General features: G+C 47.0%; 3 protein-coding genes across 4 annotated transcripts in view; all 3 read left to right on the top strand.

Annotated features, from left to right (window-relative positions):
* LOC6596893 (serine/arginine repetitive matrix protein 2) overlaps nucleotides 1-9,027 on the top strand; it is a 45,046-nt gene extending 36,019 nt beyond the window's left edge. The window contains exons 12-17 of one of the 2 annotated variants that reach the window (XM_026989734.1): nucleotides 33-2,525; nucleotides 5,762-5,846; nucleotides 6,094-6,196; nucleotides 7,189-7,339; nucleotides 8,156-8,307; nucleotides 8,377-9,027. In XM_026989734.1, the coding sequence (XP_026845535.1) occupies nucleotides 33-2,525; nucleotides 5,762-5,846; nucleotides 6,094-6,196; nucleotides 7,189-7,339; nucleotides 8,156-8,307; nucleotides 8,377-8,500 (3,108 nt within the window). In that variant the 3' untranslated portion in view covers nucleotides 8,501-9,027. Of the gene's footprint in view, nucleotides 1-32; nucleotides 2,526-5,753; nucleotides 5,847-6,093; nucleotides 6,197-7,188; nucleotides 7,340-8,155; nucleotides 8,308-8,376 lie in introns of those variants that run through there. The other variant, XM_026989732.1, reaches the window with a different exon arrangement.
* A 156-nt stretch (nucleotides 9,028-9,183) lies between these two features.
* Nucleotides 9,184-10,391, top strand: LOC6596892. Its single transcript, XM_002021803.2, has 3 exons — nucleotides 9,184-9,650; nucleotides 9,740-9,955; nucleotides 10,058-10,391. Exons 1-3 carry the CDS (start codon nucleotides 9,306-9,308, stop codon nucleotides 10,292-10,294), a joined length of 798 nt encoding a protein of 265 aa, XP_002021839.2. The 5' UTR covers nucleotides 9,184-9,305; the 3' UTR covers nucleotides 10,295-10,391.
* A 1,393-nt stretch (nucleotides 10,392-11,784) lies between these two features.
* On the top strand, nucleotides 11,785-13,532 carry LOC6596930 (40S ribosomal protein S12, mitochondrial). Its single transcript, XM_002021802.2, has 2 exons — nucleotides 11,785-11,932; nucleotides 13,090-13,532. Exons 1-2 carry the CDS (start codon nucleotides 11,881-11,883, stop codon nucleotides 13,458-13,460), a joined length of 423 nt encoding a protein of 140 aa, XP_002021838.1. The 5' UTR covers nucleotides 11,785-11,880; the 3' UTR covers nucleotides 13,461-13,532.
* Nucleotides 13,533-14,063: the final 531 nt, after the last annotated feature.

The following is a 14,063-nucleotide window of genomic DNA, read 5'->3' as shown; positions in this document are numbered from 1 at the left end:
GAGTGGGAGGTTCACATGGAGGATCTCGGCAGCAGCTGTATCAGCCACCGCCACCCACCAACATATCCTTCACGTACGCCGATTTTTCGCCAGTGCGCAGCCGCAACCCACAAAACCGACACAACTACCGCAGCCAACCGTGTTTGCCCAGTGCCGTGGATCAGGCAGAGGCACTGACAAATCCCCTGGCAGCACCCCTAGTGCTGACCAGCTCAAATCCCACATACCTGCCAGGGGCAGGTGCAGGCGCAGGATCAGGGGGATCAGCGAGTCGAAGATTTGACTATGTGACGAGCCCCGTGGATGTAGACAACAGTCCGGCCAACAGTCCAACCAGCTTCCATACCGTACCCAATGCCCTGACCACGGACAACACGGATGACGATCTCGACCTGGACTCGGACACTAACATGCTGGAGTATCGGGCCGAGACGAAGGTGATGCGCAAGCCGCGCAGCCAGACAGCTGTGACCGTGGCCGGACGGAGAACAGCCCACCTAAGCGATGATGAGGTTTTCGGTCGCAACTCGAGGGCGGCCAAGTCGCTGCTGTACACCATGAAGCAGCTGGGTGGCAATGGCAATGGAGCACCACCAGGAGCACCTGCTCCGGCGCCAGTTGCACTCCCTAGAAGCAGAGGACAACAACAATCCCATACGGCACCCAGTTCCCCGAAGCCGGGGATATGTCTATCGCCGGACGGTCGCCAGTACCAGGCCCCAATGGTGGAGCCTCTCTTCCCGCAGATAAGCAGCTTCGAGCCGCAGCGGAAGCCCCAGTATGCGCCAGTATCCGCCTCACTGCCAGGCACTCCTACCAGTGTGGCACCTGTGGCTCCTCCTCAGCTGATCAATTACCAAGCGAATCCCACCTACACACCGCCACAGACCCGATCCGATGTGGGGGGCGGAGGCGGAGGCTACCTGGGGGAGACGCACACATCGTACGTGGTCACCTACCCGCTGGACGAGTCCGGGGATGAACACGAGCACGAGCCGGAGTCATCCATGTCCATGTCGCTCAGCCAGCGAATGCGTCGCACCTCGGAGCACTCGAATGCCAGCTCCTCGCTGTCATTGGGGAGCACCAGCTGGACACCAAATCCAATGCACAGCACGGTCCCAGTCGCAGTACCGACCACAGTCGTATCCGTACCCACACCTGCACCACCGCCAGTCGATCGCAGCACGAAACCGCAGCTTTTTCCAGTCCATAAGCCGATACAGGCGCCGCCCAACAGCGGCAGCAGCCGGCCCCGCTTGAGCACGCGCAGCCACACCATCCAGGGCGAGGACATAACCGGATATGAGGGAACCAACCATAACCAGCCCCTGAAGAACCGTGTGATGTCCCAACAGTCGCTTAGCTCCTCGATCTCCGTCCGGACACAACAGCAACAACTGCAGCTGCAGCAGCAACAGCAACAGCAACAGAAGGAGCTGCAGCGCCTCAACGAACTGAGGCGAAAGAGTTTGGGCAACGTGCTGGAGCAGCGGGAGACCGCCCAGCGGATGGCCTACTACGAGCAGCACGAGGAGTATAAGTCCTCGGCACCGGCGGATACACCAGACATAGTTAAGTCGTCGCTGCCGAAGGAGAATGCACCGCTGCTGAAGAAATTTGGACCGCCCCAGAGGCACCATTACGTGCCCAATGCGTACCAGAGCCCGCAGCTGAATAAGCAGAGTGGCGCCGGCGCCGGCACCACAACTACAACCTCCGTAATCACCTCCACCACAGTGGTGCATCAGCAGCAGCAGCAGAAGCCCAGCATCGTGGAGACGCCGGCAACGCCACAGCCAATGTCTCAGGTGCCGCCCGAGGACGAGATACCCCACAATATAGTGTTCAACAATGTGAGTGCCTTCAGCTCCATGAGCCGCCGCAGCCAGGACGAGGATGTCCAACAGCTGCAGCAGCAGCAGGGCTCAGCCGGATCCCGCATCAATCGCCTGAGCAAGTGCGACTCCTGGAACCAGATCTGCCAGCAGCAACAGGGCGGACTGGGACTGAGTCAGGGCCAGCCCAAGTACAGCCAGCCACTCGCCACGGGACCCGGGGAGCTCCGGCGCTGCAAGTCCGGCCACTCCCTGGCCGTGCCGAAGCTCTACGAGGCGGGTATCGATAAGGCCCAGGTCAGCGAAAAGCAGCGCACAGTGGCTGCCTACTTCTCCGGACAGAAGTCGCCCACGGGTGGGCAGGTAGAGGAGCTGCGCACAACAATGACAACCACCTCCACGAGCAGCTCGTCTGCCGCCAGTCGGAGGACCGCCATCAATCGGACAAAGACCAGCGAGAAGCTGTCGGCGGCGGCCCGCAAGTCGCTCAGCTCGCTGACCAGCACCTCCAATGGTAACGTGTCCACCGCTGGACTGGGACTGGGTCGCGGCAATGCTGGTGGTGTGGCTGCTTACGGCGGCGGCGGTGGTGGGCTCAGTCGCAGTGCCACCATGCCGCACATAGCGAATCTCAATCTTCTGGACGAGAGCAATGTGGAGGATGCCTTCGAGCAGCTGATGATGGGGGCCTAGAAGCGTGGCCACGCAACCATGCAACAACCACTCAACCACTCACCATCCAACCAGCCCCAAGCAACCCACCCACTCGGACAGACAGACAGACAGACAGAAACGCACAAAACACACTCACACAAAACACCTAAAAAAACATATGCGCGCCAGGCATTCCGCAAGGAACAAAACAAGCAAAGAAAACGATATCGACATTGTTATCGACATAGAAATCGAAATCGACATCGAAACAGAACTACAACTGTTTAACTGTAAAGGCAACTGTACTGATTAATGATTACTGGAGAGCAAGCTCAGGCTCTCTCTCCCACGCGCTCTCTCTCACTCTCTGAGCTTTGAGCATAGGATTAGCTTTTTTTGTTTAAGTTCAGAAGCAGAACCAACCCCACCCAAAAATCCCACACACACACATTTCGCTATCTCTGTCTCTCTTGCGGTTTCGTTGTTTCAACTCACTCTCGCTCTCTCTCTCTCAGTAAGAGATAGAGTTAAGATTCTGACCAGTAGAAAAAGTAGACTTTATGCAGCAGAGAGAGGGTCACTAACCTCACAAGAAAAAAAAAATGATCTGCTGCACTGCCCCACCACCATCCACCATACACCCCACCCAACACACAACAATAGTAGGACAACGAGGCCGCAACAACAACAACAGCAACAACAACTACAGAGATTCGTGAGTTTTGAAACCACCGAAAAAAGCACGCCACCGCCCAATCAAAAAAATTGTACAAAAATGCCAGCAGCAGTAGCCAGCAGCCTGCGTCCCCCTGCAAATCCCCCGTTTTTATACTCCCGAAAGCGTTGTACTACCAAGAAACTTACTTTTGCCTAAACCAAAGCCCCTCCCACAACCGCACCGCAGCAGCCTAACACATATAGTACATATGTATGTACAGTCTTTGACAACTAATTGATATTCCAGAGGGTGTTCGGATGTATATGCTCGGATGTACATACTACGAGGGATATAAGTAATACTATAATCCCATTATTATTGTTATCACCAGACCATATATCGTTTTCTTGAACTGGCCATTACGATTATGTATAAGATCGGTATATATTCAAGATTTTAGTGAAAATGGGCATTTTGGGTGGGTCCGATGTTCCGATGCTTCCTGCTACATTTCACAAAATCTAGTTTCAATCTCTTCATAGGATGCCACAGGGGATAGTTTGAAAGTCCGACCATCGTTCTTATTCAAGTTGAGAAGCTTCCTCACAGGATGACAAATGTCTCGACTATAACCAAGTTGAACCGATTTCATTCAGTATTTTCATGGGGTAAAAGAAGGAGAGAAACACTCCCCAGAAGGTCCATTTGTTTATTGATTGCGTTAAGATCTTTTGAATCAAAGTAGTATCGACACGCCGGGTGCTTAAGAGATTTTCAGAATTTATGAGATTCAGGTTAGGCTTTCATTTCGTATGATTTATCATGTTTGAAGAGATTCTAATAATCAGTTTTAATTTGAATGCGTTCTGGATTTCAAAAGCATAATTTTGGGGCAATAGATCCTGATATATTCAGAAACTTCAGAGGCTTTAACGTATTTGAATTAAGTTAAAATATAAATTTCGTGTTAAAATGGAATTTTGAAAAGGAACAAAGTTTCCACAATTAGCTGTCAACGAGTGTACTGTACCGTATATACTATATTCTAATATATTTATATGGTTTGCATATATGTATATGTGTGTAAATATTGCCTGTATATTTCTCCACCCACTCGCCCACACAGAACCCACACACTGACATACAGACAGACAAACCGTTAAAAATGTGTCGCTTATTCCCTATGCGTTTCGTTTCGTTTCCTTACGTTTTGTACCACCCATTTCGTTGCGTTACGTTATGTTTCGTTAGTTTTCGTTCCGTTCTTAAACGTTTTGCTCTCTTTTGTTCGTTGATTGGTTGGTTGGTTGATTGATTGATTGATTAGTTAATTGATTGACTGACTGGTTGATTGGTTGGTTGGTTGGTTGGTTGGTCCAGCGCAAAATGCAGCACAAATCGGAAGCATTAAACCCCTTGTTGCCTCCCCACTCTCTCGCTCTCTCTTGTTCTCTCTCTCTCTCTCTCTCTCTTTGTACATATATTTCCCCCCATACGCACACCCGAATCCCACCCACCCACTTGAGATGAGGAGAAATTGTATATGATTTTTCATTTGATTTTTGTTGTCGACAGCAGCTGCCGCTCAGACTGCTGACCTGCTCCTGTCCCCCCTACTCCATACACCGCATGCGTTCGTTCGTTATTTCGTTTTTACCTTTTTTTGTTCGTAGCCATAATCGTGCATGTCATACATACTATGTAAATTACGAGTATCCCGTAGCCATTAGCATAAGCAAAGTAAAACACCAGCAGCGACAGAGCTGGCCACACCGAACCAACTCCAAACTCCAGCAGCCGCCGCACCACCACACCACCACCTCAGCCACACCATCAGCGACGATCTGCGCTGCCATTTTGTGTTGTTTTTTGCCATAACACCCACCATTCCCCTCCTCGTTTTTGATCGTTCCATGTGCGTAGTGCGTTTCTTAGCTGGGATAATGCGGGGGCACATGCTTCAGACAGAGTTGCCAACCCACCAGCAGATGTACGTCTGTTGTAGCCTTAAATTATGCAATTACTACACCCTAGCAGAAGGCACTCTGTTGTCAAGTAATCCTGATCATTGTTTGTCCGTCTGTCTGTTCCTCAGTAGACACATACCTATAATAAATAAAATAGTAGTTAGTCTTAGCATAACACATTCAATTTTGATCAAAATCTACATACATATTTACAATGCCGATCTGCAAGGGTATCGAAAGCTTCGGAAGTCACCGAAGCCTGCCTTTCTTGTTTTTTGAATAACTTCGTAGCTGTACCTTTTTGTATGTAGCGCTCAACATAACCAACAAACAGCAAAAAATAAAGGAAACCAACGAATGTGTGCTTTGTTTTCCACGTTCCGTAGTGTGTAACGTACATTTTTGTTGCCTGCCAGATACAAAACACATATGTAATATGAATAACCACCAATGTTGATTGATTTTCTCACCTGATTACTTTTTTGTGTATTCAAATAGTTATGTAATTGATTTTTACTTTGTGCATGCCCAGACCCAACTAATCATTGTAATGTTTGCTTCTCTCTCTTTTCCTCGCGCTGCCTGCCGCCTGTCCACACACGATCAAAACGCACTAAAAACTCTCTTCACACACAGCAGCGCAGCAGAACAGGCAGCAGAGCTCCACCACCAGCGAACAGCGCAGCGAGACCAAGTCGAAGGATGGCGTCACCACAACAACCACAAAAGGTAAGAGAGCGGCACAACGGGCCCGACCCACCTCGCTCCATTCAGTTTTTGATCCTTTTGCGTACTAAGTATGAGATGCATGGATACAAAATCTGAAGAGAGAGCTCAAAAATACGCCTTGGTGAAGGAAGGCAAGGCGGCTGTCCAAACTATTAGGGAAAGATCTCTGAGAGCTCCTCACCTTGTATAAATATACCATGAACTGCATGCACTGATATGTATGTATCTCTCTATCTCTTCACTACAGTTACCACGCGCACGGTGAGCGGCAGCGCTGCCTCGAAGAACATTTCGCCCTTGGCCAAATTCAAGCAACTTGATAAGCAGGCGGCCGCCCAACAAGCCCAAAAGTAAGTTCCAATTTTCATATAGTACATATATTATACACATAAGAACTTACATATAAACCACATATGTACATGTAAACATATTGTAGTGAGTGCACATATACATACAAACATGCATACATATGTACATTTAATTCGAGTTGTGGCGGGAGGGAAAGCAATCAATACCAGAGCCCACAGCTATTGCCCACTTTTCAGGGCTCCAACTGCGATTGTGATTGATTGCCTCTCCGTGCCCTTCACCCACCCACAACCCACACATTGGTTATTGGTGCACCACCCATACCCATACCCACACCGACACCCACACGCACACCAACACCCATGCACACGCCTGAAATCCAACATACAAGCATACTTTTTCACCCACTCTCTAAACGATCGCGGATACTCTCACTGGGTACGTCTGATCTGATCTGATCCTTTATGGTGGCTGTTTCTGTTCCTGTGCTCTTTCTGTCCATGAAGGTTTTGTTGTAGTGTTGCTGTCCCCAAAAGCAAAGCTCAGATTATGTTGATGAGAGAGTGAATGCCTGTCTGTCCTCTATGTGAAATCAGTGATCCCTCTCTCTCTCTCTCTGCACTTCGCTCTCTCTCTGACTGTCTTTCTCCCTCTATTCCTCTATATGTATCTGTCTCTGTATCTTACTGGATCTTCTGTGTTTCCAGACATAAACGAACATGAGATCGGCGTTAGCTGTTCCACTTTCAAGTTATTAAATATCTTTTGTTGTTTTTCTCTAGCTAACACAAAAAGAATATATACACACACACACACACACACACATCCAAACCCACACTTTTGTACGCCCACACACCTTAACACATACGAACTAAAACCAATACAAACACAAATCGAACACTCAGTATAAGTAAAAAAAAAAATACAATACATTACAAAACAAAAACAGAACCTAAGAAGATGAAAAACTATTTTGTTGTGTGAGTTTCGCTAAAACGTCTGCCACCCTCCCACCTTGAATCATTTTGTTCAGATCATCTCCAACAACAAGCACACCCACGACCCCCGGCGGCGGTTCGTCACAGCCGCTGTTCAAATTTACCGATCCGGCATTAAATGCGCGCGCTGCCACTGTCAAGGATCAGCTTCTGCAGTGGTGTCAGCACAAAACGCAGGAATACGAGGTATCCGAAAACCTAAACCAACAAAACAAAAAAAAAACCAAAAAAATATAAGAGCCAAGCCAAAACGCAAACGCAATTGCCGAAAGCCACAGCCATAGACCCACGCACCGTTAATTTTTGTGTTATTCCCTATCTTTGATTTTGATTTCCTTGTTTATTACTTGTACAGTTTCGTTCGTTCCGATTTTAGTTTGCCCATAACCCAAACAAAAAAACACCTAACGACAAATCCAACAATCAGCTTAAAACAAATATTTAAAAATAAAACAAGAAAAAGCTCCTAACAGCGCTTGAAAGCTTCCTTCACACACACACACACGCACACACACATAACACAAACACACTCACAGCCGCACACCGAGACCACGATCTCACACGCCTCTGCATACAGACACACACACGCAAGCAAGCAAGCAGTAGAAGCAGGTGACGAAGAAGATTATGAAGCAATGAAAGCAGTTAAAGAAGCATGAGAGGAAGCAAGCAGTTTAGGTGTGTCTGGACTGCTTTATTGATTGTAGCCGCTTACCGAATACTGCTTTACCGTTTACTGTTTACCGCTTACCATTCGAATTACACTACTGCCGCCGCTGTTGTTGCTATTGTTCCGACTGTTGCCGCTTAACTTTTTTTGTTCATTTAGTTTGATTGTTTCACTTCTTGGGCTGGGGCTGGAGAACCTAATGCTTTTGCTCAGGCGCCATCAAAACAAATACCAACCAATATCAACCAAACGCTCGATCGCTCGTTCGCTTCCCCAAAAACTGCCCCCCTCCGAGCCGACTCATTCGAATTTGTTTTGCCTGTTATCCACAGAACGTTCAAATAAGCAACTTTAGCTCGAGCTGGTCAGACGGCTTGGCCTTTTGTGCGCTAATCCACCATTTCTTGCCAGATGCTTTTGACTACAGTACACTAACCAAACAGACGCGCAGACACAACTTTGAGGTGGCCTTCAGTGTTGCTGAGTGAGTACTGTACTGATATACTGTATTATCGTGACTGTAATGTAACTTTAATTTCACGTTTACCCACAGCGAGAAGGCGGGCATAGCGCCGCTGCTGGATGTGGAGGATATGGTGGAGATGAGCCGCCCCGATTGGAAGTGCGTTTTTGTCTATGTCCAGAGCATATATCGTCGTTTCCGCAATTGCCAGTGAGCAGCAGCAGCATCAGCATCGCAGCGCCCTCAAAGAAGCAGCAAGGAAGTAAAGGTCACAGCAGTCAACTCAACAACTCTCAATAGAAAGAGCAACAGCAAACCACTCATTAAATTTTAAGCAGTTTCCTCCTGCCCACAAACGAGACCATCACACAACTGAGCATTTCACCCACTCGCAACCCAAGGACCGCACCACACAACCACTTGACACCCAATCTAACTGTAAAACGGAACCGCAAATGGCAGCGCAGGCTCGTCTAACGTGAACCAGCAACTTGTACGTTTTTTTTTTGTTTGTTTAATTTTTTACTATTATTATTATTACTATTACACATTATTATTTGTTATCGAACGCGCAGCAGAAACTATGCAATAATTGTTGATTTATTTCTTTGTCATAATTTTAATTGTAAAATCGGAGAAGAAGAAGCAGAAGCAACGCGAAGATCTTCTCAGAACGAGATCTTCGGCTACTAACCTTTATGAATTACTACTGTAATAATAAACATATTCTATGTAACTTCATGTGTTCCCGTTTCCATATTTATTTTCATTTTTTTATGGATTTGGATTGATTCCCATTTCGTATGGAAATTTGGGTAAATTTGGGTATTTGCCGTAAAATTTAGAAATTTAAAACAAAACATGAACAGGAATCAAACCGAATAATGACTATCTGACGTCTGACGTACTGTAAAATGTCTGTGCAAAATTTGATGTAAAAATGAAAATTTAGTATTTACACACCGCGCCACCAGGACTTGCCCCTATAAGACCACACACATTGGGAGGAGCCGATTGGCATGGCCCATCGCCAGCAGCTTCCCGTCATTTCAGAGTCAACGGCTTGTCGCTTGTTCAACACTGTTCTGGGCGACAGGAGGACGTCAACGACGGCGACGGCACCCGAGATGGCTGCCACCGAACCTGGTTCCAGCAGCCAGGTCGCTTATGATTCTGCGGCAAATGGTGTCATAGACAGTGATCCGTCTCCCCTGCCGACGAGCGTTCCAACGTTTGGAGCGCACTCGCAATTGCAGGAGAGCGTTCACTCAGCCAACGAGAACGGAAATTCATGCCGCATCTGCCGCTGGAACCGAAGTGATATGGAGATCATCAACTGTCCGTGCAAGTGCAAGGGCAGTGTGGTAAGTGATACCGGGGTAGAGAGATAGAGAGAGAGTTGCGGGAGAGGGCTAAGGGGATGCTGTTATGTCATATGGTGATCATATTTCAGGGCTACATACACCTGAAGTGCCTGCGGCGATGGATCGTCCACCGCCATGACAATCGCTGCGAGATCTGCAATGCTGTCTTCGATCTATCCGAGGAGCGGATGAGCGTTAAGAAGATGATGCGCACCTTCTGGTGTGGCCGCTGTTGTGGTCTCATTGTGAAGCACGTGATGTTCAGTTTCTCGCTGATGCCGCTGGGACACATCATCTTGCAGCAGGTGAGGACCGCCTGTGCTCCTTGCCGGCCGAGTCGTCTGCTCACGGTCCTCCTGTTTCGTGGCCCGATCACTGCTTATCTGCGCTTATTTTCTTGTGTACAGGTGCTGCAGTGCATGGAGACCTTGAACCAGGGCAGCGCCGAACAGCTCACCGTCCAGGAGGTATTCATCGCCTCCTGTGCCCTGCTGACCTCCAGCGCTCTCTTCTTCCATTTCTTCGAGTTCGTGACGACGCGCTGCCTGCTCATTCGCAACATACTGCGCCACTGGTGGATGTTCGGTAGCACCAGCGACTATTCCATTTTCGAAATCGAGGACGATGTCGTAGAGCTGTTTTAAGGATAACAATGGAACAAGGAAACTCAAAATTTAATAGCTTTTATTGCACACACTCAATCCAATAGTTTGGGTATTAAATATTTGGTAAAATTCAGTATTTATTTAGAAAACTCCATTGAGGAGTTCGACAGCGTCTTCTGAATCTAGTCCAAGCCATTACAGAGGTCGGCTGCAAGCTATATGTACATATGCGCGATTTTGATTATAATCAGCCCGGCTCCGTTTTTCACATTCACAAACGTTTTCCGATTTACTTTTGAATACACATAAACTGGGGCTCCCGTTTTTTCATTCCGCAAGATTTATTCGTTTTCAAACCGCGAAAACATTTTCGTTGACGAAATGAAAAGTAAACGGCTTTTTATACAACGAAACGAACCTTAATTGCAAAAGGAAAAAAAATAGATGACTTATGGAGGCATTAACATAAACTTGACATCTATGTATATCAGGGTAATTTAACTTTTGCTTTCTTTACAAATAATTTGATTTTAACCCAACCTCAAATTGGGCTCGGAAAAAATGGCCAGGACAACAACAACAACGGCGATAAGCTTCACACGAAAATTCATCTCTGTGTACATCCCTGCCATGTCGGAAAAAAATTAAGTTTTGCAGACCTTTTTTAAAACCACATTTTATACAAAAAATTAAATTAAACAGTACTTACAAATGGCCAAAGGTATAGAAACATTAATACTCAGGTTTTTTGAATACTCGCTCTCAAATCGTACCTACGTGCATCATTTAAATAATTGGAATCAATGGATTTCTTTTCGCTCATTCACTATCAAACAATTTCTATTTGGCGCACACCATGGCGCGGGATGCGCAACATTCGGCATACCCTAGGGAAACACACCTTGCAAGTGTTTATACTTTTCACAGTATTTTCTAGTATATTTGAAAGCGCGTTATGGACTCACCTTCTTGTGCAATGCACCAACATAGAAACTGTGTAGAAATGCCATCTAGAGCCATGTCTCAGGCCACATCGAGTACTAATTCGTGATCAGCATCGAATTTCTAATTGTTTGCCATAAGAAAAACTCAAATAGTGGATAACGGTGGGCTTTCATGTGGCTTATACAAAAATTAAAAAACGGAACAAAAATTTTCGAAACGTACTCATTTCCCCTCCAGGTGTCGCTTAGGGTAATTACATAAATATGTAGTTAAAATGTATAACATGTGTAGTTACACGCCAGCTGTTACCCTGTAAGGAAATTCATTTTGTGGAAATTGTTGTTGACCGTTTCTGTTTAAACCTTATTTTATAAGCAATTCAATAAATATGACAACTTGAAATTAACCAGTCATGCAGGAAATTAATAAAATTATGATATTGTGCAGCTTGATTGCAAATAATTCGTCAGTATATTTGCGGTATATTTCTCAGGGTCAGACCGTATATCTTATCGATAAGTCCGCGGAACACAATAATATATTTTTATTAATTACTAATTTCAAGCTCTTTATAAATTAAAAAGGAGCTTAACTATCAAATTTTACACACTACCGACTGATTGGACACTAACCAATTAAACTTGGAAACAGGCAAGTGATACCGACGTCACAGCAACAACATGAACTTCCTGCGGCAAACATTCAGCATTACGAAACAATTGACGGCGCAGGGTAAGTTTGCCTGCAAGTTGGCCAAAAACTTGACTGTCCTATCTATTTTGCAGAGGGTCCCTCCAGACAGCCCCTTCAGGATCGGTCTGGTCTGGTCTTCTGTTTTTACAATCAATGACTGTGCGCATTTCTCCCCCTCGACGTCTGTGCAAGTATTTATCCAGCGATCCTTGTCGCGTCGTGCCCACAATGATTTGTATAAAGTGTTTGTTTTTCAATGTGCAGTGCCCACTGCAGCACAGCATTCAATCGCAACTCTTTCGGCCGTGTGCGCGTGGCCGACTTGCTTACGGCTCGCTTCCACATCCATTTCGAGAACGGGCCCTCCACCTCCACGAGCCTGCTGCTTGTGAATATTTTCATTGCCGCTTTCCCATGTGTCCCCCTGATGGGTTTTAATTAAAAAAATAATTAAAACCCTGCTAGCGAAAGTGCTGTCAAATGCCAAAAAATATCGCAAACAGCATCGACAATGGGAATTTTGCATGGCCAGCACAATGAAACACACCGAACAAACACTGACCGGACCCACACGGTCCACAGCCACAGGTGTGGATCAGCACTGGCCATTGTCCGGCATTCTTTGCCCGCCCTTTTTCCTTTGTATCTAAATGTCGAGCATAGCTCTTGCTTAAAATCCGCAATATGGAAATTATTACCTGCGATCGTCGACCAGCGCGTCGGTCGGTGTGTGGCATTTACATTTATAATTGAAAATGCTGTCAATTTAAACTCAGAGAATGGACGATGGACGACGGATCCTCCCGCCATTGTCATACTCTCTCAATCATGAAATGAAAGGCTTGAGAGCCATGAGGAGAGCGGCCTTTTGTTCACCTCCGATGCATTGCTGGACATTTGCGCATGCGCGTCATTTGGCTGCAATTATTGGCGATCCCAGGCAGAGCAGAACATTGTCAAAGATTTTGCACTGATGCAGAGGCTGCTGCACAATCATTTTCGATTTTCACAGAGATTAGCCACAACAAAGGGCCCATCGGGCATTGTCAATCTCGTTGGCCGGCCAACTGTCTGGTCTGACCCTTTGTCTGTTCCTCTGAGAGAAACCCCGACCTGGGAAATGTGTGCACAACAGTACAGTTGTGCTAGAATTGACTTGAACCAATCATTAATGCCGAATCTCTACTGTTTTGCAGCCATGCAGAGCGGCTATGTGAGCGCCTTGCGCGGCATGGCCTCACTAAATCAAATGCATCGCACTGGACCCCACATCAAAACGAGGCCGCCACGCCAGCCGCTGGATGGGAAGCCCTTTGCCAAGGGCGTCGTCCTGAAGACGCTGATAAAGAAGCCCAAGAAACCGAACTCGGCCAACCGCAAGTGTGTCCTGGTGCGCCTCTCCACCGGCAAGGAGATGGTGGCCTATATCCCCGGCATTGGGCACAATCTGCAGGAGCACAACATCGTTCTCTGTCGCGTCGGTAGGCTGCAGGATGTGCCCGGCGTGAAGCTGAAGGCGGTGCGCGGTGTCTACGACCTGGCGCACGTCATCAAGAAGAGCCTGTAGTTCCTATAGCATACAGCACATTTGTACAGATACGTAACCCCCCCCCAAACAAAGATGCCAGTCAGCAGCCCATCCAGCATTGTGTTATTATTGTTTTTTTATGGAAAATTATGCAGCTCAGTCGGCTTAGTGTAAGTAGCAACAAGTTGACAAAGCGGGGAGGGTCTTTCGGATCCGATCCTGTACCCCGTGTACCGTACCCTGCAATGAGCACTCCTTATACTGTTTCTTGTTCGCCTCTTCCCTTGTCGTCGCAATCTTAAGTCAACAGGACGTCACGTCACTTCTACCTGGGGCCTGTCCTGTACATACCACAGGGAATTTAACTGCATTTTTACGCTTTAGTAGATAAATCCATTTTGCCGGAATCGAATCTGGTTGTCCGTGTCGTGTTGGCTTTTTAAGAGAATTGCCAAATTTTCTGCCAAATAATCGTTAGCTGAAACGGGCGTCTCCTCGCCCCGCCCACTCTTCACAGTTGGCTCTGGAAAGGCTACAATAATTGGTAATTTCGTCAGAATATGTGAGAGTATCCCAGTCAGGGCACTGCTCTTGCTGTGGCCTTTTTGGCGTTCTACTAAAGGTTGGTTGCTACAAATGCAG

Source organism: Drosophila persimilis, unplaced genomic scaffold (assembly GCF_003286085.1).
Source record: "Drosophila persimilis strain 14011-0111.01,24,50 unplaced genomic scaffold, DperRS2 tig00000431-arrow-pilon, whole genome shotgun sequence".
NCBI lineage: Eukaryota > Metazoa > Arthropoda > Insecta > Diptera > Drosophilidae > Drosophila > Drosophila persimilis.
The sequence above is the reverse complement of the archived record's forward strand: the minus strand, read 5'-3'. Positions and strand labels throughout refer to the sequence as shown.

What these genes read in the sequence shown, in the direction of transcription:
- LOC6596892 (XM_002021803.2), top strand. Translation starts at nt 9,306, where the DNA reads ATGGCCCATCGCCAGCAGCTTCCCGTCATTTCAGAGTCAACGGCTTGT. An exon ending in GCAAGTGCAAGGGCAGTGTG is followed by an intron (nt 9,651 to 9,739) that starts GTAAGTGATACC and finishes ATCATATTTCAG; the next exon opens with GGCTACATACACCTGAAGTG. An exon ending in GACACATCATCTTGCAGCAG is followed by an intron (nt 9,956 to 10,057) that starts GTGAGGACCGCC and finishes TCTTGTGTACAG; the next exon opens with GTGCTGCAGTGCATGGAGAC.
- LOC6596930 (XM_002021802.2), top strand. Translation starts at nt 11,881, where the DNA reads ATGAACTTCCTGCGGCAAACATTCAGCATTACGAAACAATTGACGGCG. An exon ending in GAAACAATTGACGGCGCAGG is followed by an intron (nt 11,933 to 13,089) that starts GTAAGTTTGCCT and finishes ACTGTTTTGCAG; the next exon opens with CCATGCAGAGCGGCTATGTG.